This window comes from Sceloporus undulatus, chromosome 6 (genome assembly GCF_019175285.1).
Source record: "Sceloporus undulatus isolate JIND9_A2432 ecotype Alabama chromosome 6, SceUnd_v1.1, whole genome shotgun sequence".
Lineage (NCBI taxonomy): Eukaryota > Metazoa > Chordata > Lepidosauria > Squamata > Phrynosomatidae > Sceloporus > Sceloporus undulatus.
The window spans coordinates 94,143,579-94,168,691 of NC_056527.1; the positions used below are offsets into that span (position 1 = coordinate 94,143,579).

Genomic DNA, 25,113 nt, shown 5'->3' on the forward strand with positions numbered 1-25,113 from the left:
ATCATCATCATCATCATCATCATCATCATCATCATCATCATCATGGTATGACTCAGGCAGCAACATTGGCTCTGTAAATTGGCTCATGGCTCATCAGTGAGAGGATATGAAGGCATGAATAATGAAAAACCTGCTCCAGTAGCTACTATGAACAGCACACCTGCTTGTCTTTTTGCCCTTCATACCACTGCATCTTTTGAATTATTATAGCCTATTTCTCAGCACCAATCACATTCAGTTCTAGAAAGGTAGGGGGCCAAAGGAAATTATCCACACAATGCAGGGTGACCAGACGTCCTCCTTTTCCAGGATGCACCCTACATTTCAACCTTCTGTCCAGGAGGAATTCCAAAATGTCTTCCATTTTGAGCATGACTAAGAAGTATGAATTTACAGTGTTTTTATCTTTTACTTGGTAATGTACATTTTTCTTGAATGTCTTACATGTTGCAGTGCCTTGTCCTCCTTTGCAGCTAGGACATCTGGTCACCCTGACACAATGTCATCTCAAAACCTATAGTGGAATAGGCAATTTTATACGGTTGCATACCTTCCATCTCTCCTGATTTGGAAGGCACAGTCCTGATTAATCCTCACTTTTTTAGCTTCTTTTATAATATTCCAATTTAACTCCCTCCTCCCATTTTTCCCTTCATACTCAGCTTAATACAAACTTAGTTCAAACTGAAAAAGTAGTTTGCACTCAACTCAGCAGGTGGAAAGGAGAGGTGCAGGTAGAATATTTCCCATCTCAGTAGGTCTAGGCAAAAGCAAACTGCTGCAGCCTCTCCTAGCTCTTCCTTATTAGTACTTTTTGACCATACTCTGGTGTTGTTGGCTACATGTAGCATGGGTTTCATCTCTTAAATGTTAGAGAGCATTGTGTTGGGGACGGGGTGCGTACTAGCCCTCCACACAATGCTTTGGAAGGCATTCTATGCTGCTTGAGATACTGCCATTGACATTCAGCTTCAACCACAGTGTTCTGTGATGCAGATGAGTACCAGGAGTATCCTCTAACAATATACTGCACTGTGAGACTACAGGAGGCTGGCTCCCAGATTCCAGCACTAAATGAAGCATTAGGAAGGGCAAAGGTAGTGGAAAATATTTCTTTCAATGCAAGTTAAGTAATACAACCAGAGTGGGCTCTGACACAAAAGCATTCAAAAGCCACATACAGCCTATGACACATGTGTAACCCAACCAGCCTATATGAGTTGCCACTGCAGCAAAACAGTCAGGTAGAAGTACTGGATCAGAAGGTCCCAAACATGGTACAAAGGCTGGGCAAAAGGCCTCCCAGGTCTTTCTGGGCCTACAGTTTTATGATAGCAACAAGGATGAATCCACACATAAACACGACCATCAAATCACTCTGTTTCCTCCAATAGTGTATGGTTGATTCACCCCAGGTAAAATCCTACAAAACGTATTTGAAACAACACCACGGAACCCAAACAACAAACTAATAGAAAGAAAGGGCAGTAAAACCTTTATCTATAGGCAGGATGAGACAAGAGTCATATGAGGTAAGCCCTCAAGGCAGAGAACTTTATAGGAAAGGCTTCGAAAATACACACATCAAAGACGGATGGACAGTGGCGCTTTGGTTTATCTCAGCAGGGACTCTTTTTTATACAAGGAGGAGGAGGAGGAAAAAAGATCCTAGACAATAATACTTGGATTTTATCTGCTTCAAAACTTGGGAAGGTAGGTCATCCTAAGCATTCCGTCTCGACTCCATCTTGCGGCTCAGTGGCGCCAGAGGACGAAAGCAGATTTCTCTGGCCTTTAAAGATGCAGCAGCAGCCTTCTTTTCCTGGAACACACATTTCCTTGGCATGTTGTTCATTATTGGTTTCCCAGCCCCCCATGGTCTTTGCTGACTCAGAGCTAGCTAGAGATTATTCAGGCTGGAAGTCATGTCTGTTTTTCTGGCTCCATCATTAAAACTTAATCACTGAGAAGAGAGCTAACTATTTTATTCAACCTTTGGGATGTACTGTAAGCTGTGGCCCATCAGTCCAACACTAAAGTTCTCTTGCATCAACCAATAAACCAACAAGTTTATGCACAACAACCACACAGTATCACAGCATCACCCTTTCACCCAAGCTTGAATCATGGGACAGATCCTCAAAATCACACGGCTACAGAGGAAAGGCCTGTTTATACAACATACTAGCCTACAATAACTATTCTTGAACTCACTCTAACCTCTTGATTTGAAAGCATGAAATGTCAATGCAGCCAATAACTCCTGGCAAGATTGGAGATTATTGCTTACCTTTCTATCATCCTGGGATCAGCAAGCAAGTAATATAGTGATAACTCTAATATTCAAAACATCACTCTCAGTTGCTTCATTGTGCTAAATAGAGTCCACTGGCCAGTGATGTCACTTTGGTGGGCATCATCTGGTGCGGTAACTCATGGCATCATCCCACATTGACCTCCTCCCATACCACACCATATAGAATCCTTAGTGGGGTTTTTTTGTACTAATGTTAACTCATAAATCATATTTCCCATACTTCACTGAATGGAACAGTAACAGTTGTGACATAAACAACTAGCAAAATTAAAATTATTCCTTAAAATTAGAATAGTATACATACAGACTAAATGTATTTATACATACATAGTTTCATGTGGTTAAAATTAAAATTTGATAAATTGTAATGTTTTTAAAATAAACATTCAATTTTAAACTTTGATTAAAAACAACAACTGGGGCCTCTCCATTCTCCTCCCACAGAACCTCAACCCACTCACACTATCTCTTCAATGTTTTAAAAGGCTGCAGGCAAATACCACAGCCAAGGCAGATGTTTGGGAAGCAGTAGTGTCACACACATCCCTTTGGTAGCAGGCCACACACCCACTCCCTTCTAGTGACACCCCTGCCATCAGCTGTGCACTGTGGCCTATTATTACACACACTTTTACAACCTCCATCAAGCAGCAACAACAAGCTGTTTGAGCCTTAGGTGGACTGCAATCCATGGGTGCATGTGCATACCCCCAAATGTGCATTTCATCTGCTTGATCAAACCAAGTGTGCAGACACAACAGAGAGAACAGAGTCTGGTCTTGTGAACAGAGACCATGGGGGTAAAAAAAAGGAAGAGGGGGATATACTCTCTAACGTTTCACAGATGAAAGTGGGACACCTGTGGCTAAACAACATCAGAGTGTGGTTAGGATGGCAAAAGTTATTCATGAAGAACACAAAGAGAAGAGGTTGCAGCAGTTTGCTTTTGCATGCTGGAAGGGCAAGATTCTGTCCTCTCCTCTCTTCTCCCTCCAGCTGCGTCAACTGAGTGCAAAGTACTTTTGCACTTGAACTCAAAGCAGTGTGAAGTAAGATGAAGAGAAGGAGGAAATGGAAGGAGAAAAGAAAAATTAGGATATTTTTAACCAACTGAAGAAATGGAATGGCAGAGGATTAATTAAGACTTTTTCTGCCAATTTAGGACAGTTGGAAGGTATTGGAGAAGGGGAGGTGATGAGACTGAGTGGGGGGGGGGGGGGTGAGGGGACAGAAAGAGATAAGAAGAGAGGAAATTTAAATGGGATGTGAATGGGGGAAACATGTGTAGACGCTTGTATATGGTTGGAAAAGGTTTGGATGAACATGTGTCGGGGGGGTATGTATGTGGTACATGTACACCTTCACTGACTTTTGGCACCATTCATCACAGGGATGCAGCCCCTGTAAGGTTCAACATGGAGGAAAATGGCCTTTGGGCCAGAAAGTATGCCTCATCACTTTCTCAGGATAAGTAACACCTAAAACATCTGCATGTGTATGAAAAATGCCTACACCAGTGCTATTAAAACCAGGATCATACCATTATAATAATAATTTTGGTGTTACACAAAGCTATTCTACGGCGTGTTACAGACCGCCCAGAAGGGGCAGTCTCGCACTGCTGCTGATTGCTGCGTTCGGGAACCGCAGCATCCAAACCGCGTGGTTCCTGGACGCCGCAAAGAAGAAGCACCGAAATGGCACTTCTTCTGCCCCGGATGAGACGCCGCGAGGCACTACTCGCGCACTCATGGCATCACATCTGGTGTACAACGTGCGGATGCTATGCATCCAGCACGTAAAGATAGTGGCGCCTGTGTGTATAGTGCCGTGCCATCTTTACGCCCTCGCCATGTGCTAGGGGTGAGGCCGGTGTGGACGCTAGGTCCTCGGCCAACCCCTAGCACGTGACGAGGGCGCCGGAAGAGCCTGTCTGTAACGGGCCTACAATTCATAAATAAATCCGGGGGTGTTATTGGCAGAACCAAGATGAAATCTCTGATTCATAATTCTGATATTCCAGCAATCATGGAATTTGCTATATTCCGTTCAAACCTAATACAGGCATTCCTCAATTAACAAAGCCTCCGACAAAGAAGCTCCTTTTTGCAAAGTCTTTTTATTCCTTCTCAGCTTGTGCTTTATCTCCTGGTCTTCTGTCTAGCTGGAAGTTCTTTTTAGCAGCATGGGAGGATTGTGAAAGAGGGATGGAGAAACACAAGTATATGTTGTTGAATTGCAGCAGATGTTTGCAGTAAACACTGCAGTAAAATTTGAGCTGGAAAAGACTGGGCTTCTTTTCTAGTTGATCCTACTGTAGCTGTGTATGCCTGCAGACAGAAGGCAAAGCTGCCTCTAGAATCCTTTACTGAGAGAAGAGGAGGGCAGGTAATCTGGCCTCACCAGTTCCCTCAGCATGTTAAAAAGCTCATAAATCTGAATGTTTGGCCACCAAGACAGAAATCACAGGGGAAATGTAGAGTGATGAAGGGGGGGGGGAATCATCCCTGAATGCATTTTGAAAGGTTTCAAATTGTTTCTAGAAAGTTCACAAGTCTGCTTAGATAACTCAAAACATTTCTGGAAGCCCTCCTTCACATGTCCTTAACAACTAAGACTGGGATGAGGAATGTATGGTTCTCCAAATGTTGTTAGACTGAATTGCCATGATTTCTAGTGGTTATGCTAGCTAAGATTGGTTGGAGCTGCAACTCAACATATCTAGAGGCCCTTATGTTCTCCTCCTCCATAAGATGAGGCAGGTATCAGTCAGAGAGGGGATCCTTTTTCTGATGTGGTGGCCCAGTTACAGAATGCTCTGTCCAGGGATACTCACTTGGTACCATCTTTGACTTCTTGGTGAAGTCAAGTGAAGACCTTTTAATTCCCCCAAGGTGTCAGTTCTCAAGAATTGACTTGGCATTGTTTGCAGTGGCTGCTCTATCCCTACATATTTATTTCAAATCCTTTTTTTGTATATATAATTTAAAGCATTATTACTGTCCTGGATTTTTTTTTACATTGAAAGGTGAGATATATATTAATTGTCACAAAAATTGTAGGCAGCTGTGTTGCTCCATTATGGGGGAAAGCCCAAAGACCACAGTAACTGTCATCCCTGACCATTTACCATGCAAGCTGATGCTGATGCAAATTAAAGGACACCTGCAAGGCAGCAGCTTCCCCATTCCTTCAGCAGGATAATCCTCTCATTATGAGCAATTAGAACATCAAATTATTTCAATAGTCCTAAACAAAATCATCACAATCAGCTGATATTATCTCTGTATTACAGATGTAGCAGGTGGGTGGCCAGTGACTTTATAGATGGGGTGGGATTTGAATAGTAAACTTCTAATTCACAGCTCATGGTCTTTGAAATAATCCTATATACATCTACTCAGAACTAAATTCCTTGAACTAAAACCAGGTAAAGTGCTGAATCGCTGGAACATCTCAGCTCTCACAGAAATGTGGTGTATGTAATTATATTTTTATTTTTCCCCATATAAACAAATGGCTGCAATTCAGTCCTTGGAATAAAGTAAAGCACTATAGTCAGGGGACACCACTGCAATGGAGACAAAACCTGAATAAATTAGTCCCCCCTGAAGAAGATTTGGTCTGAGTACAGATACACAACCTGCCTTAATCATTCTTGTCTATATGATGGACACTTTACAAGTTAACAATAAGGCAGAAAAGGGTAGTTGTTTTCAATAACCTTCTGTAATGGTAGAAACTTGATTTTAAGATGAGGGTTTCAGAATGCCTTGTGCTGTCTACATTTCAATAGAACCTCATAAATACAATGCAGGCATAGATTGGCACTGGCATCGCTTTACGAGTAAAATGGTTTGCCTTGTTATGATTGTCAGGCTAGTAATCGAAGTGCCTCTTATTACATCTGCAGCTGGTTCCTGTTCCTACCAGATGTATGATTATATATTGGGGGGGGGAACATAGCCTTCTAAAATAAGTGTCATTGTATAAGCCACAAATATTTACACTTCTGCGGCAAGAAAAGGCAAATGCTGCAATCTGAAAACCTCAAATTTTGCAGCCAAAATAAATTATGGCAATCAAATGAAACTTGCATATATATTTTATTCCCATACTGAATAATATTTTATTCCCACAGGATTCATTTTGGATTTAGACGGGTTGTGATCGGATGGAAGGGTAGTAAGCAATAGGACACAAGCCATGGCAAACAATAACTGAAGCATGATAATTAAGACAAAGGGCAAATATGGCAGAATTAAACAAGTCCAGAAATCTCATCCTCTGCATAAAGGGAATTATATAAAGCCGTCTCCTGAGAATACACACATAAGAATAGGTGGGACCTGGGCAACATTATTGCTACAATGAGGAGTGCTTCCTACAGTTGAAACGCATTGCACAATCATTACCATAAAAATCAACACGTTTGTCAGCATATGTTAGGGTGTGCCACATTTACGCAGATATGTCAGCATCAGCTGGTGTAAGATGTAAAAAGGTAGAATCAATTCCCTCGTTATTGCATGGAAAAGCAAGCATTTATTGTTGCCATGCTTGCTTCTGCTCTGAATATTACAGGCTCAATCACACTTTTGCACTGCCAGGAAGATTCAGTCCTGCCAGGAAGCCCCAGTCCCTTGACTCCTAGTAATCATGACTATAAACTTTCATTAAAGTTACATAAACAAGCAATTGCAGGGACTTTGCCCCAAATACCAAAGTCTATGCTGTGCAATCAACATCCTCATCCCCAGGTTTTCCCCCCCTGAGTAACCCATATTTCATGCTGAGAATTTGACAGCCCACTTTTGCCTATGGATAGTTTAAGTGCAGTCCACCATCCCATCCTCCTGGCAAAAGCACTGTGAACGTGGAAACAGGGCAGGGTAAGAAGGGGAGGTAAACTGCAGCAACAATATTTAGGGCTGTTGCAACAAATATGGCAAGAAAAATACAGGATCTTGAGCAAATGTTTTGCAACTATAGACAACTGCATACATAATCCAAAGCTGTACAGGGCTGTTTTATTCCAGGAAGGGAAGCCAATTTCCCTCATACTCAAATCTTTGCCATTTTCAGAATCTTTGAACTGCTCGTTCTTTACAACTTCTCACCAGATTTATTAACATGAATTGCTTTGAAAAATGTAAGAAGTCTAGAGCTAATGAGGGATGACAAGCAATCCAGTCATTGAATCTTTATCCTGTTTCCTTAAACCAAAAGCAGCCTTTGGAACTGCCAGAGGAAACAGAGATATGAGAGGCAGGACTGCATAATTCCAGATGTTTGTCCACTCAGAATTGCTCCTCCTGAGCTGCTGTTTTCATCTCAGAGAAACATAATATATAGATCCTGTACATTTCCCCCCACAAGTACAAAAACAGCATGGAAAAACTTTTGAATTGACAAAACAGCTTAAGGGAGGGTTAAGAGGCCCTCCTCCCCCACAACTTTGATCCCTATTGTAACCTTCTAGGGAAAAAAAAGATGAGACATACAGACATGTGTCACATCACATTTGGTCCTTATGATTCCATTTGCAAAGTTCAGTGGCACGACTCCATCCATGTGCAGATCTAGAGGACCATACAGTTGGGACATTGCAGAAAATTATCTAGTATCTGAAATGCACTGAATGCAGCATCCATCTTCATAGAAATCCATGGACGATGGTGTTTTCATTTGCAGTATACCAGCCACATCATTCTGCAGGGAACAGAAAACCAGGTGCTTCCAATACTTCATGACCCATTTACCTTAAAAAGACACATTTTTCGTACAAGTCAAAGTTCTTTGCTGCAGGCAAAGGATTGTACCGAATAGTACAGTACATAGGATATGGCTGAACAATTCAAATAATTCAGTATGTCTGTGTTTGTGGAGGACTGGATCAGACCCTAGAAGAAAAGAGAAGGAGATGATATACCAAGAAAACAGATGTGGTAAATAAAGTCAGTGGTCCTGAATATTTTACTCAAAGAATTCCCCAACAACATATTTATTTACAAAATAATTTCAACATGATAACCTTATAAAAAGGTCTACAATTTTAAAAAGTAAAGTGCCAAAATCTTAATTGAACTCTGGCATTTGTAACTTTAGTCAGTTGGGAAGATTCCTGAGCAAACTGAGGCCATGTTAATCTAGCCAGATCGATTACCTGGAGACATTTCAATCTGATTTCAGAGATGGTTTGGGTATAGAAATTGCCTTGGTTACTTGAGCAGATAGTCCAGGCTGGAAGAACACTGAGGGTAAGCTAATTCTACTTGACCTCTCAATGTGTTTCAGTACCATCAATTGTATTATATTTTTTTGATAGACTGTCTGGGCTGGAGGTACAGTTTTTCAGTCATTCTATTCCAACATTAAGGGCTTGTTTCATGCTGACTTTACTGCTCTTATGTTATGGGTTCTTGTGAGGTTCTATCCTGTTCTACAAATTTCAACATCTGCAAGAAGTTGCTGTGATGTTATTTTGGGACTGGAGAGAGGTATCTGGATGATACCCAACTCTACTTCTCTTTTACATCTGGGTCAACAAAAGCAATGGAACTGCTGAATTGGTATTTCTGGTGACTAATTTCCCTTTCTCACTAGAAAAGTAATATCCCTGTTTTCACTGTCCTTTCCTGATCTGGACACAATTGCAGCCATGATCATCTCAGTGAATTGTAGGGACCACAGTAGTGCCTGTTTACCATACTGATAATAAGACCCTCATTCTCAACAATACTTTGTATGCAATGCATGACTCCACTAGACCATGTTCCATATACTGGTTTCCTTTAAACTAAGGACTATAGCACTGGTGAGCCATTGCTTTTCTACAATAAGTTACAAGTAGAACTGAAACAGTGATAACTACAGGGCACTTAATAGTGCTATGTCCTCCATTAAAATTCTGCAGTCACTGGTCCTGCCCAGCTAATCCACTTCTTTTTCTCAACTGCAGAAAACATGACATTCACCCTTGCCTGTTACTTGTTCACAGCACTATCTCCCAATGATGGATTGTTGGTTCTTTGGGGCTGATTTTTCATACGGGAGATCATCAGAAGGTCCTGCAAACTGTGGTGTTCAACCATCTGCCGTTCAGCAGGGACATGGGCACGGTAGACCCTTTGGGGTTTCCTGCAAGAAGCACTCCTGCTGCCTAGGATTCGTCTTGAAAGAGAAGCACTTTCTATATAACAAAAAACGAACAAAACAATATATGTGTGTGATGCTTCAACACATCCAGCAATATAACAGACTTTTTCTTTTATTTTGATCTTAAAGCAAGAGAATTAACTGGTAACTGGTGGTGGCATGCTATTGCAAAGCTATGGAGTTTATCACATGGGGGAAATTGGAAGTTTAAACTGGACAGAACCCAGGGTTATTAGGCAGAATTTTGCAATTGGTTTTCAGACGATGATGTGTGCAAACCACTTTAGAATCCAAACAGAAAATGACACAAATAAGGGACCCTATTCTCATTTACATTTAAACTGGTTTGCAATTTGCCTTTGTTCCTTATTGGTGAATTGATTCCAAAAGGTGCATCATTCTCACTATGAAAGTTGACCTTTTTATTATCCCATTGTTATCGTTTCTTTTTTGGCACGATTGTCATCCCTAGTGTGTGCCACTTCAAAATGCATGTCAATCATCTGCATATCATCAGCGACATAAGAGGAAACCTGGCTTGGAAACTATTTTTTATTTTAAAAATTGATAGACGATTTGATTCATTGGTTTTGCAACTACTTGCCTCACTCAGCTGATGTCTGCCCAATTGCCCAGCTTGCAGCCTGAGTAATTGCAAGTAGTTGCAAAATCAATGAATCTTCTATCAATTTTTAAAAAAACCATGTGTCCATAAGCCACACCTGCGTATGATAATCAATTGCACATTTGTGTGCTTTTCCAGGACGTGGACACTTTAATCATTTTCAGGATTGAAGCACATAGGTTCCTGTGTGATAAAGTTCTATGTTAGGAGCCCCTATGCTGATATAGTCTCCTTATCTTCCAGCTCACCCCCTTTCACCCCAAAAATCATCTGAAGGGCCAACTCCAGTTTTTGTGGAGCCACAGATGTCTCCACCTCAGTTTCAGCTTCACTAAAAAGTCAAAGGGAGAACATTTATTCCAGCAAAGAATAGGCTAATTAATGGGATATAAGTCCTTAAAGTGAAATATTTATGCAAAGAGATCTTGTAGCAACATTGAGACCAACTGAAAGAGACAAGGTAGCATGAGCTTTCATCTCAGGCTTTCAGTAGCTCCTTATTTCAAGTCTCGGATCTCTAACTGGAGATAAAGACAAACACACACACACACAAAACAAAATTATGAATCGAAACTTGTTATTAATTATGTTAAAAGTTTAACAAATATGGAGCTCTTTAATTTAAAAACAAAATATGAAGTCATTTCCTCATCTTTTTGAAATAACCACAGTGAATTAACATAACATGTTATTATTAATACATATTAGTGAGATTAGTAGCAAACTATAGTTTAGAATTAATTGGGACAAGCTACAATGAGCTTGGCTTTCCCTCCATACTAACCCCATCTAATGTTTCCCAGCACAACAGTGTAGGAAGGCATTGGAAGTTTCTACTTCTGTTTTTATATTAACCACAGTTTACTATGTAAAGCGAACCATAGCTAATCTTAACTATGATTAGCTGAAACAAATCAGTTTCATAAACTATGCTTAAGATTTGACTTGTTTCAACAAACCAGAGTCAAGATGACCCACAGTTTGTCTGAGTCTGATGATAAAAAAAGCTGTGGTGTATCTTAAATGGAAACTGGAGCTTCCAAATTCCTTGTGGTCACACTGAAGGATCAGGGTAAAGTCCATGAACAGATTTGTAATGCTACACCAGTATTTAGCATTAGATACAAATAAGGCCATTGAGAAACTGATTCTCTGCCAAACACACTCAGTGTTTCAAGCTGTGGAGACTTTTCAAGAGGTTTCCTATGCAGAAGTAATCTGGAAATCCTTTCACCCAGAAACATTTAAGATAGGTAAACTATAGCACTGTATCACTGTACATCTACTCCTTCTCCTACCAATCTGCCTGGGAATAACCTATCAGGTACTCAGAATTATAATGAAAACAGATCTAGGTGGTTTATGGATGCCAGTAACCATGGAACAATTCAGATACTAGGGCAAATGGACACAGGAGGCAGAAGAAGCTTTCTTATTCCCTCAAACCCCAGACAGTACATTCTCTTTCAAAAGTATATCAGGACCGTGAACCTTCTACTAGTTTCTATTTTTCAAAAAACAATTTTAATTATGGTGAACTCCTCTTATATCCTTGTATATCCAATAAACTTATGTAGCAGATTTAAGAAATAACTTTCCTTCTAATAATAGGTGATAGCTTTTATTAGTTCAAGTGTACGTTACTGGGCCAGAAATTCAAGATCCTGGAATTACAAATTCATGGCCATTTTATAGATCAAATTAATATATAAATCCACTGAAATGCAACTGATTGACTAATTACTTGAAAGTGGAATGAGTGAAAAACTCAGGTCAAATGTAACCTTAAACTAGAATTTGATATTATGCACACAAATCTGAGCCTGACACACTCTCCCACGCCATCTCATCCTTCAGTATAGTGCAACAAAATCAAAACCATTCACTTTAAGTATATAATTCTCCATTACATAAAATGTGGATGAATTCTGGTGGATTTAAACAAGCCAGGAAGTACAATTTGATTGGTTTAAACTGTGCTAAATAAGATAGGATAAAAAAACAACAACAGAAAAACAGTGTTAAAAAGAAAGCAAATTCCTCTGCCTTCTTCCACCTGGAGGCATAGCAAACGCATGTCCTGATTCATACATGCAACCATAAACCATACTTTTATCTCATGTTCAAAAAGATCCTGAAAACAACCTCTAGACAGTATCCTACAGATAGCTTGTGAATTGATAACTATTCTTAGGTCCCTGAAAGACATTGCAAGACAGCAATCCTTTCCTTTGAGCTATGCCATCATATTTAAATAACCTATATTGGTTGTGAACCAGTCTGTCTCAACCAGAAGACTGGGGTAACACGGCTGATATTCTCCATGGGGGCATTCACACTCGGTTTTTGGTCCTGAAGAGATGCGGATTGCAGGGCTGATGCATATCAGGATCATTGTTCCCATTATGTTTTGTGTTCCAGAATCTCTCATTTTAAACCTTGTATTATTCACACATGCCATCATTCTGGGATAAAATGGAGCCACTTCCATTCCCTTGAATGATATAGAGTGACCCAAATCGATTCAGTAGCATATTCACACTGCCGAAGATGCTGATCGATGTGGATCTTTCAGGAAAACTTTTTTTAAAAATGGTATCGAATATCCTGGGCTAAGTGAGGGTAGCCCCCATCACCAAGATGCACTGAATGCATTCAGGGTGAGTGTGAACACCACGAAAATAACCTGGATTCATCCCAGATTATTTTTGTAGTGTGAATTATTATTAGTGCTTTATAAATAAAGGATAATAATAATAATAATAATAATAATAATAATAATAATAATAATAATGGGGCCATGTCTCGATGGTATGGGCTGAGAGTGCTGAATCAGCTGTACCAGTCTCCCAAACTCAAGAAAGAACCTGTGGAAATCCAAAGCCTGCAACATTCTAAATAAATCAAGTATCTCTAGCCAAAGTCTTACATACTGTTGGATCAACTTAGCTACAATGGTTCTGATCAACTCTTTGCATTCAAGACACATGAACCCCTCAGGTGCCAGGACACCAAGAAAATGGCACTCACGTGCTCGGTTGGTGAAGTGATGAGATGGCTGTTGCAAGAGAAGCCGAAGGTTTCTTTCCACTGGTGTGCAATTCATCTTGCTGAAGAATTCTGAGACGGGTCTTTTATCTTGTTCTTTTTCAGGTAATTTAATTCTCATTGTCTGTGCAGCAGAGCATGGCAAGTCTACATAACCTCCACGATGAGACCGGAAGGGCTCTTCTTCAAACGGACGAAAGTTTTTAATAGGTAGACCATCCCGGCAAGCCTTGCTTGTTGCTGTCACACTCTTTGCACGAGGCTGGGCCATTGCTGAGAAATGTTTATGAGGACATGGGCATTGTTTACCATGTGCTTTTGTAAACTCGCCTGGTTGCTGGAGCTGGTAAGGGAGTGAAGGAAGGTCTGTAATAGCATCCCTGCTCCAGATGCCTGACAACCTCACTGATAATGATAACCCAGCTGGCAGAAAACTAAGGGTTCTTGTTTACTTCTTACATTCAGACCAAGTACTGCAGAGACTTAAAGAATTAATGGGATGAATGTCATGTTGCTGCTTAATCCAGGATGCCTACAAACATTTTGGTTTTGTTGTGCCTTCAACTAGTTTTTGACTTATGGTGACCCTAGGGTGGACCTATCATGGGGTTTTATTGGCAAGTTTCTTCAGAGAAGGTTTGCCACTGCCATCCTCTGAGGCTGAGAGAGGGTGACTTGCCTAAAAATACCTGGTGGGTTTACATGGTCAAGCCAGAATTCGAACCCTGGTCTCCAGAGTCGTAGTCCAACGCTCAAACCACAACACCACACTGGCTCTAACACTCTAACACATGTCTATATCCAGACAGGTAGAAAGCTGGTAAAATTGGCAGCATCTGCAACCAATGTGAAGACCACAAAACTATTAATATTAAAATATTAATATTAAAAATATTAAATCTAGAGGGGCTTTCAACTTTAGTGCCTCTTGCTATTTACTGTGTTTTACTGTTTCTGTTGTTGCATTCACCCTAGAATGGTTATAAATGATGATCTAGAAAAAAATAAAAGAGGCCAAATAACATAGTACTAAGCTGGGACACGAACAAAGGCCTGCTCTGTATTCACTTCCTGGAACAGCAAAGGGACTGGAGATCCAATACAACAGTTTACAGCATAGCCAGAGCTTGGGTAGCATACTTACTATGTTGGATTCCCAATGTCTAGAATCCCACCCACTTCACCACCCAGCAAACTTGGCTGTGGGATTCTGGCAGTTGTTTTCCCCAAGCTCTGAACATAGTTCTGTTACTTACTCTTGATCTTACACTCATATCTGGTGCAGAGTGGTGGCTGCTAATAGTATCTCTCAGTTCTGGAGTGGAATTGTATTGTTCTGAGGTGTTGGATGAGTTTCTTCTGGAAAGGTCAGGCACAGAGCTGTATGGTCTCACAGGAAGTTTTTCCAGGATTTCTGAGCAGTTGTTGGACCCATGGTCCACTTTTTTCTCAGGTTGTTGCACATCTGAAAAATGTTCAGGCAGGAAGGTAGGCACAGGGCAAGACTCTGAACAAACCTGAGGCTGAATAGAGACAAAAAGGAAACAAAACAATCTGAAATTTAAGCAGGAGGGTCCAGGGAAATGAGAAGCTTCTGTGTGTAGCAGAGCTTGAAATAGTCACCATCTCAACTTCAGCTCCCAGAATTCCCAGCAAGCAACCATCCCAAAGCATTCTGTAACAGCCAGGATATAATCTTAATAGGAAACTAAAACAGAAAAATATTTTTTGTTTTGATGTATCATGGAGAAAAAGTAAACATCTGCCATATTATTTAATCTCTCCTTATCCTTCACATCATCTTTTTTTTTTTTTAATCGCATTTGTATCCCAGTCTCCACTTCTTTCCAAGGAATTCAACATGTTATTCAATGGGTAGGTTAAGCTGGGAGACTGAAGTGACTTTCCTAAAGTCATTGAGCAGATATACAAATTCAGATCAGTCCAGTTCCTCCCCTTGTTCAGTAAACATACCATACTGGCTCACATGTATACAATATGTAATCAAGGTCTGCATACCCTCCAGTTATTCCAATTTGGGACAGTGCCCCGCCTCCAGGGACATAGCCGAGGGGGGGATCCATGGGGTCCAGAGCCCCCCTTCTGTTAGATACAATGAATGGTGTATGCCGCTGCGCCCAAGCCCCATTATAATGGTGGCACTTAGTCTGGACCTCCCCCTTCCCAAAATCCTGGCTACGTCCATGCCACCTGTCCTTGGCTTCCTTCTGCTGCTGCAAAGGGAGTTCAAAGTGCAATAGCTGTTTGCATTCAGTTGACTCAGCAAGTAGGGAGAGCAGAAGAGAGGAAGCTTTATAAATAAAGGTTAATAATAATGTGGAATCCTGCCCTTCCCTCTAGATTCAGGCAAAAGAAAATTGCTGCAGCATAGCCTAGCTCATGTTCTTCTGCATTAATTACCTTTCCTATCCTGACCACACAATACCCTCCAAAATTTCACAGAGGAAAACTGGGACATGTGGGGCCAATCAGCAGCAGCAACTGTTCAGGATGGCAAAAATTATTGAGGAGGAAGAACACATGAGCTAGGAGAGCTCGCAGTAGTTTGTTTTTGCCTTATCAACAGATTCATTTGCAAGATTGCATCCACTCTTCTCTTCTGCTTCTACTGAGTTAATGGAGTGCAAATACTTTTGGACATCGAACTCAGTTTGCATCAATAGAAGTAAGCCAAGGAGAAAGGGGGGAAATGACAGGAGGAAAGAGAAACTGTAAGATTACAAAAGCAGCTTAAAAAGTAGAGTGACAGGTGTTTAATTGGGACTGTCTCTGCCAAATCAGGACAGTTGTAAGGTATGCCACAGTCTGATGTTGGCTAGCCGCACGTGTTCCGGTTTTCAACTGTGAAATATTGGAAGTCATGGGTCTACATGTTGGCTTTCTTGCAGTTTTAAAAGTATAGTTTGAAACTGAGAAATGAGAAGGAAAGCTCTTACATTCTGATATCAGCCTCTAGCTGCAACTTACTTTATCACTTCTTTACTTTCAGGCTACTCCCAGACAGTTTTCGGGGGTAAAATACCCACAACCCTGTTTATTCATCAGGATGTGGGCATAAAACCACAGCATACCTCAACCTTTCTGACATATAATGAGCTCCAGTCTCATTCAAACCAGGCACCCAGGGACTGGAATGCATGCAAAATGGAGAGGCCACATGAAGCATCTAGGCTTCTTAAAGGTTTACATAATCCCTATCCAACTGTAGACTGAAATTTTACTATTCTTACTAGCTAGTAGTAGTAGTAGGAATATAACAGTAATTTTTATTGTTTTTGTGCATTTGGTCCATTTTAGCTGAAAGATGTCTAGAGTCTTTTTTTTTTCCTTAAAAAAGGTGTACAAGAAAATAACTGTTGCTCCTACTCCTCCAATTTGACATCTATAAGCCATCAATACATAAATACACACTGCAGAAATGGCATAATTCCAGAACAGAGAGCTTACAAACTACATTAAATGGCCAAAATCTGTCCCCCAAATCTTCCTCTGCAGTGACATTTTTGGCTTAATGTATCGGTCCTCATCCCAAACTGAAAATAAATAAATACAGTACTTAAACAATAATAAGCTCATCCAAAGACTCCTAGGAATTATAGTTTGGGGAGAAGCTAACAATTATTTGCTGAGTTCCCAAGCTTCATTCACGGAGCTACTAATACAATGTCTGATTCTGAAGATCACCTGCTCAAATAGTTTACATTTGCAATATCAGCAGAATATGCCCTAACTTGAAATTTTAATTTTGTTTGCATTTTTGCATAGCTTGACCTGATTTGCCCACGTAATATGCAACTCAGATCATGGTTATACTTTGAATAACACACTTCTTGTAATGTAATTATTAGTTTAAAATAAAAATGTATGCGTGTGTACACATATATATATTTAAGATAGTTTTACAAAAATTCATTTTAGAGAAAAATTTAATTGTGAATTTATGTACATTTCAATAATAAATCACATAACAAAAATACAAAGAGAGATGAAGAAATGGCATAGAGCAGATTTATGAGTGACCCTATACAGAACTTATGAGGAATTAAATTACAGCACTGCTTTGTCTCTACCCCAAATGTATTGTTCTTGTTCCTCCCTCTCCTCCTTACCTCCCCAGTTTTTCTCCTGTCTGGTCTTCGTTACCTTTAAGTCTTCCTTTCGTATTCACTCCATAAAACCAAATATGAACTGTAAGCTAGTATGCAAGATTGACTGCTATCTCCAGGGAATCATTCTACATTTCACTTGCAAAGTCAGTGCACAAAGTGTGGTTTGCATATACACAAATACATTAAACAAACTGAAGCAGAAAGAACCCCTGAAGACAATCTAGAAATATTAGAAATATATTTCCATGATTAATTTAAGGGGATTTTCAAACTGTTTTCCTACTCTCCCCAAAGAACCAATGAGGGGAAAATATCAGCAGACATGTTTCTCCACCTTTCTTACCTGGGCAGAAACTCGAACCATTCTTGTTCTGCTTACCACCTTGTGCCTGGCAATCTTTATCTTTTCTCCACTAGACTCTCCCTGCAGCTCAGCCTTCTTTTCTCTCAACAGAGTTGCTTTTTGCTCCTGTTTCAGACGTAGTTCCTGGATCAGTTGCCTATTGATTGATTGTTTAATTTTTAGAATTTATTAAAATATTTGTTTTAATCTTTCAGCCTGCTAGGTCCTCTGTAGTAACATAGCATAAACAGCCTAACTATTAATTAAAAATCAATTAAAATATTAAGAGCACACACACAACAATATCAAAAGCTAACCCTAGTTTTAAGAACCAAATGCCATACAAAAAGCACAATCTTGTCTCCTCTCCAGAAGGACAAACCAGATGGAGCCAATCTGACTTCACTTAGGAAGACGCTCCACAACCAGGTATCACTGCAGAGAAACCCCTGACCAGGGTTTATGGAACATGTAACATGGCTTCCACTGAAGATCTCAAATTCTTGGCAGACTTATATGGGAGGAGATGGTCTTTCAGACATTTTGGATCCAAGCCATTTAGGGCTTTGTAGATCAAACCCAGCATCTTGAACTGAACCTAGAAGCAACATAGAAGCCAATGCAGTTGGTACACTACTAAAAATGTGTAGTTTCTAAAATACATACCAGACTATAGTATGGCATCTTGCACTAGCTGTAGTTTCTGGTTGCTTTTCAAAGACAGCCACAGACAGAGTGCATTACATTATTTTAATTAGAAAGTTATTAAGCCATGAACTACTGTGACCAGATCTACCCTCCATATGAAGAGGTGCAGCTGGAGCTAGACAGTGTCAATCTTGGCCACAGCAGCCACATCACTTTCCAGAAGCAATGTTCTGTTCAAGAACATTCCCTGGTCTTTCAGAAAGAACACAACCCCATCCAAAACAGGTTGTAATTCAAGTCCATCTTGACCAATAGAATTTTTGTCTGGATATGGCCTCAATGTGTTCATCACATCGAATCCTTCACTGCAGCTAGACAACTATTCAGAACTTCTACAGCTTATATTGTACCAGTTGCAAAAGAAAGAATGAACTGGCTATCATCAACATATTGATGACACCCTCAAATCATGTTGCTGTTAAAAAGCACTATGGATAGTACTGTGCCTTGTAGATCCCCTCGGGGCAATGGCCATGAAGCAAAAGAGCAATACCCCCGCATCAGATTGTGGAAATATTCAGTGAGAAAGGACCATATTGGACAGAGTGCCCAAGTCACATATCAGCCAAATGGTCTGGAGGGATATCATGAACAATGTTATAGAAGGTTGCTGAATAGTCCAGCAGAACCACAAGGGACACATTTCCCCTTTCCAGGTCTTGGCATAGGTCATCCACCCAGGCAACCAAAGCCATTTCTGTCCTGTCGGGGATGCTTTGACTGAGAGCAGGGGTTTGGACTGGATGGCCCTTGTGGTCTCTTCCGACTCTATGATTCTATGATTCTATAACCAGGTCTGAACCCATATTGAAATGAATCCTGATTATTTATTTAATCCAAGAAAGCCTGGAATTGCACTGTCCCCACTTGCTCTAAGACCTTTAAAAAGGAAGATTAGGAACTACTCAATAATTTATCAAAGGTGGTGGGGTTTAGTCAAAATCTCTTCAGAAAATCAACTTTTTTAAAAAGAGAAGCTGGAATACAACCACATTTCAAAGGAGAATTTACAACTTTCCACCACCCACTTGGCGAGCCTCCTCTGGCAGTCTTAATCAGTCAGGATGCTCATGGGTCTAGTGAACATGTGTTTGGCCTTACTTCTCCAAACAACTTGTCCACATCTTGAAACTGAACAGATTGAAACTCAGCCATCAAAACTGGACAAGTACACATTTCAGTTACCACACTACAACCTACCCTCATGTGGAGTTCAAATTGGAATGGATATGAGTGATTTTTCTCTACAAAACATTTTGCAAATTCATCACAATATGTATGAATTCATGATTCAGAACTGATCCAGATGGGGAAGAAGTGGCAAGCCAAATGCTATTTACTGTTAAAAAGCTACACTGAATTTGTCAAACCCTTAATTCCCTGGGGTTTCCAACTCTCCTCAAAAAGATACACAGGTCTCCATCATAGGCTAAAACATGCTAGCCTTGCCCCTAAACCAAAACACGATAGATTAGTTCAGCACAGTTATTGCAACAGCAACACACACACACCATGCAACACTGAAGCATTTGCTTCAATTATTCAAATTACAATAATCCTTTTTGAACTATAGCTCCTGGAATCCTCTACTTTGCATAGCTGCATCAGCCACAATATTGATATTTGTTGCTTGGGGGATTCTGGAAGCTGAAGTCCAAAAAAAATCTTACTAGGCTCTTAACAATCCCAACAGACAGCAGCAAAGGCAGAAAGAAGGTAAATTGACCTTTGTGTGGCTTATTTAGAACCAGGGAACAACAAGGAAACAAAACTAGTGCCCTTGTTGAAAAGTTATTCAGCTACTCCCCTATCAGTTTTACAGTGTTACCAAATTGAGTTTATAGTATATACATTCATATATACTGTATAGCATGCTTTTATAGTATTCTAGTACTTAAAGTGCTTGGTAATGTTACCTCAAAGTAAAGCCCTATTACTTTGGCTTCTTTCTACAAGTGTGAAAGGACACCGCTGAAACTGATAATGCAAACATACTCCAAAGCTAACCATTTTTATCATTCATAACCAAGCAACCTATAGGACTTTTGGGGGAATGGTTAAAGATATTTAGGCCTGGTTTGTGTGCTTGTTTGCCCTAGCTTACTTTACTTGAGCTGCCACAATGCCTAGGGCTACTGAAATTGAATTATACATTGTTTTCCAAGGTGATGGAGTTTCAAGCAGCTTTGTTAGATTCTTTGCTGCCTAGGATGTACTTCAATTTTTCCTTCCAATTTTCTCAAGCTTTCTAGGCATTCAGCATACACCAAGGGCCCAGTCACACTCACATTTTTGCACTGAAGATGTTTGAATGGCATTATTGATTCAACACTGAATAGAAGTTCCGACTATGTTTGCCACAACTGAAGGTGTCCATTGGAATTTAACCCACTTCATATTCACATTTAGCTTTGGACCAGGGACGTAGACAAGGGGGGGGTCGTTGGGGTCCGGACCCCCCTTCCATTAGAAAAACGAATGGTGCGTGCTGCTGTGCCGCCACGCCTAAGCCCCATTATAATGGTGGCACTTAGTCTGGACCCCCCCCTTCCTAAAATCCTGGCTACGTCCCTGTTTGGACCAATTCAAAATGGATTCTCCATCACAGATAAGTTCGATTGGTACCGGCATTTTAAAAAAAACTGTCAATCAAGTGACGTGCATCTGCATTGCTGTGATGTTTTGCAGGTCAAGTCCTACAATAAACTGCATCCCCTGCTATATGGAGGAATTTTTTTAAAGTGTGCAAACAGCAGGGAACTTTAAAGTGTTTTGATGCATTCTTTGATATGCATGGAAAGTAATCACACAGTTTTTATTTTTATTTTTTTGATGCATTGTCATGCAATAGCATGACTATAAAAGTTGTGCTATAGCGTGAGTTCTTTTTTGGGTACCATACCCTGAATAAATTCTTGGCAAGAAACTCCCGTGAATGGTCCCCCTTGGACAGAAGAACACCATCTCAGCCTAAGAGGCCAATGCCAGGAACAATCCACCTGCCAGCAACATGCCCCCAATGCCAGCCATGCAAACCCCAGTGCCAACAACAGAACCCCCAGGGAAACCACACAAATGTAACAGTGCACAGAAACTGTCAAACATTTTTTTTAAAAGCCACACTATGTTCCCAAAAGAACCCCCTTGCTGACTTTGGTGACCTCTGGATATCAGGCATTGGTACAGATAAGGGGACTAATTCACCACCAGCAGAAGAAAACAGCTGCACAGTAGTTTAAAGAGACCACTTGACAGCGTAGGAAATTTGAATACATTGGATTTAAAGAGCTGGTATCCTTACTCACACAACCGTGAGTGCTAAGAGGGGAAAAACACAGGCAAGACCTGCAGAATGGGATGGGTATGTTCCACCCCTCTACCCACCCTTTCCCCATTACTCTTCCCTCCTGGGTGCCCCAAATGGGATCGGCAGCACATTCCCATTGGCGGTTCCCTAAATAAACCTGGTGCTTTGGAAAAGATGTTGTAATTGGTGCAGTTTCAAAAGCACCATGTTATGGGGAATTTGCACCACCCACCCATACGAAATTCAGGCCGAGAGAAACCAGCGCAAGTATGAACAACACCCTTTTAAACTAGTTTCCAAACTGGTTTATAACATAGTGTGAATGGGGCCCAAACAAGAGAGGTTCAAACAAGTTCTTACTGTCTCACATAAACACTCCCATAAAGGAGGAAAGAGGCTCCAGGGGATCATCTATTACCACTATTCATTCTAATATAATATTCTGTGCCAACCTATCTAAACCTGGTTCCCTCCAGAAGTGTTGGACTACAACTATTATCATTTCTATTCTTTATGACCACTGGAGAGCATTATCTTGAAAACGTTGTCCTGTACCCAGAGCATCTTCACAGACAGTGTCCAGCTTTTAAAACAATTCTAAAAGCAGGCCCCAGAATATATGTCTGAAGCAGCTTCACTTATTGTTTAAAAGAAGGTGGAGGTTCCGTATATTTTCAAAATTCACTATTAACCTGAATTAACTTTTGCAACAAAAAATCCATTAGAATCTACCATGTCCTCAGCTGAGAATCTGAACAACTGTTCCCTTCTATGGAATCCTCATTCATATATATACACAAATTGTCAGCATGTTCTTTCTACAAACTACCAAGTTATCTTTTTATCTCTAAAGAAGCAGTTCCCTCTTTTCCCTTCCATGAAATCCAAGAAAACACTACTGGGTTTCAGCAGCACTAAGTAAACTTAATCTACTAATTTTAAATGATTGTTTTTAATTTAAAATAAACTAATGTAATTTTTAAATGATTAAATTTAATAATGTAGTTAGCACAAATTACTACAAAAAATGATGGCAGAAAAGACAGGTTTGTGATCCCCCCCAAGGTTTTATTTTTCAAAAGCTTTTTTTCCTGAGTTTTTAAACATTTTCTAAAATCATCAACCAATCCATCATGGTTAGACGCATGTTGAAGGATGCAGGATGGTGACTCAGAGGCTATGCTAGTTCTGCAAAGTATCCTGGCTTTGTACCCATTTTCCTGAAGAGGGTCAAGAGGGATTTCATAACATTGCAGTATACTCCATTGTTGTTATCCAGTTTGCTTGTGCTAATGTATTGTAGGGAATGTGGGTGAAATCTGCAGTTATAGTAATATTGTATATTGGAGGTATTTAAACAGAGGTTGGATGGGCATCTTTCAGGAATGCTACAGTTGTGTATTCCTACACAGCTGGAGAGGCTGGATTAGATGGCCCTTGCACCTCCTTCCAACTGTATGATTGTATGATTCTAAGGATCAATGAATGCTCTGAAATGATGCCTTGTGTGTGTGAGAGAGTGCAGGTCTGAGGCTATTAATATTAATGTGCTACTAATACCATTAAATTACATATAATGCCATGTAGTAACATTGATCATTTCAGTGGGGGAGGGAGGGGGAATCATAAAACTGTTAGTAACATGTAAGTTATAGCTTTTTTTAAAAAACTAACTTTATTTATTTATTTATTTCACTTATATCCCATTTTTATCCCCAAATTACTAAAACATCCCACAACTCACCTCCTAAAAGTAATGAATTAAGGTTCTGTAAAATATAATTGGTATTCAACCCACCAATATCATTGCCGGTATAATGAATAAAATAAGGACTGTAAAAACCATTGGTAAGAAAATTAATAACAAATAACACATTAATTTTTAACAAATTACTTCTGTGTGTGTGTATGTTTGTGGAGTCTGGTATGTTTTCTTAATGGGAAAGTGAACATCACTGCTAATTCAATATGAGAAAACAGGATGGATGACAACTTTTGGCCAATATGGTATCCATTTATTCGGTATGTAAATGCAAATACAGAAAAAATAGGACCACAAGGTCAAGTTATTCATCTACAGTGAAATTTGTAACTAGATACATCTATCTGTATTGAGAACATGATTTAGAGAAGATACAAGATTCGATGAAGAAAATTGCTAAACTATCATGAATTACACGCGGAATATCACAATATATTTATTGTTTTGCTATGTTTTTTGTTTTGGTTTGGTTGAAATACAATGTTGTTTTTGTTGTTTATTCTTTGTTTGATTTGTATAAAATAAAATTAAAACAAGTTTAAAAAGCACTAATGTGAAATTGTAAAGCAATGTAGTAACATAATGAAAAATCATAAAACTTTTAGCAACAGTTTAGTTTTTAAAAAAGCTACCTGAAATTACTAAAACCTCCCACAAATCACTTTCCAAGATTAATGAACTAAGGTACTGTGAAATAATATTGTTATTCAACCTATAAATATCATATCCATTATAATGAATAAAATAAGTTCTTTAAAAATAATTGGTAAGAAAATTAATCATTTACATGCAACAAATTAATTTTTAACAAATTCGTTCCATGTATGTGTGTATGTAGCTTGGCATGATGCCTTAATAGAATACATAACATTTTCTGTTAAATCAATAAGAGAAACCAGGAAAAAAAGAGAAAATGTGTGGCAAGAATTAGGGTTGCAGGTTTTACATTTTCTTTCTTCCTAAAAGCTTCAGCAGAGCTTTTTCTTTCTCTCTTGCAGTTCTTGGAGCTGGGGCAATGTTTCATGCAGGTTTATGGATACTGGTATATTCTCATGTACTGCTGTAATAAAGAACTCCTCTCCTAAATTGACTTCTGTTGGTTTTTAAGAAATCCTAGTTCACCAATTAAAATTATCTGTAGCTTTGCTGATATAAAAATTGTATAGGTGCGTAATAGTTCTATTTTTACCTACCAAGGAACCTGTGTGATTCACCTTAGGGTGAAGACAGGTCCAAGCAACTGCTAAATTGTGTGGTTTGATCAACCATTATTTGTTTTTTGCTCAAAGGTTCTGGGGCAATCCCAAGTGTAACCTAAAAACATGACACTACCTGTTTACCTTTAATTTGAATATCTGTACCCATCTCTTTTCTTATTTAATCTTTGGCGCGGTACACACCACGCTAAAGTGCCATGCTCGCACCATGCTAGGGTTATGGGACCATGAGGCAACCACACGGTCCCTAACCCTAGCACATTATGATGTAATGGATGCATAGCATCCGCATGTCGCGCCTCGCCAGTTACATCACGAGTGAGCCATTGGCTTTTTATGGATTCTTTTTCCTCCGCAGGGAAGTCACATGGTTTGGCGGCTGCGGCTTCCCTGCAGAGGAAAAAAAGCTGCCGCTGCTCCAGACCATTCAACATATTAAGGTTGAAACCCATTGTTAATCATTCCTAGAAAAAAACCCACTGAAATTAACAAATCCTA

The 25,113-nt window shown here is 39.8% G+C and overlaps 1 protein-coding gene across 6 annotated transcripts in view; it reads right to left on the reverse strand.

Annotated features, from left to right (window-relative positions):
- Positions 1–6,366: 6,366 nt before the first annotated feature.
- The window catches only part of TTLL6 (tubulin tyrosine ligase like 6), a 53,391-nt gene continuing 34,644 nt past the window's right edge, over positions 6,367–25,113 (reverse strand). For all 6 annotated transcript variants that reach the window (XM_042477665.1, XM_042477669.1, XM_042477666.1 and 3 more), the window contains 5 exons: positions 17,622–17,778; positions 14,405–14,671; positions 13,131–13,491; positions 9,295–9,509; positions 6,367–8,220 (listed from right to left, as the gene is read on the reverse strand). In XM_042477665.1, coding sequence (XP_042333599.1) covers positions 9,304–9,509; positions 13,131–13,491; positions 14,405–14,671; positions 17,622–17,778 — 991 coding nt within the window. In that variant the 3' untranslated portion in view covers positions 6,367–8,220; positions 9,295–9,303. The remainder of the gene's footprint in view (positions 8,221–9,294; positions 9,510–13,130; positions 13,492–14,404; positions 14,672–17,621; positions 17,779–25,113) is intronic.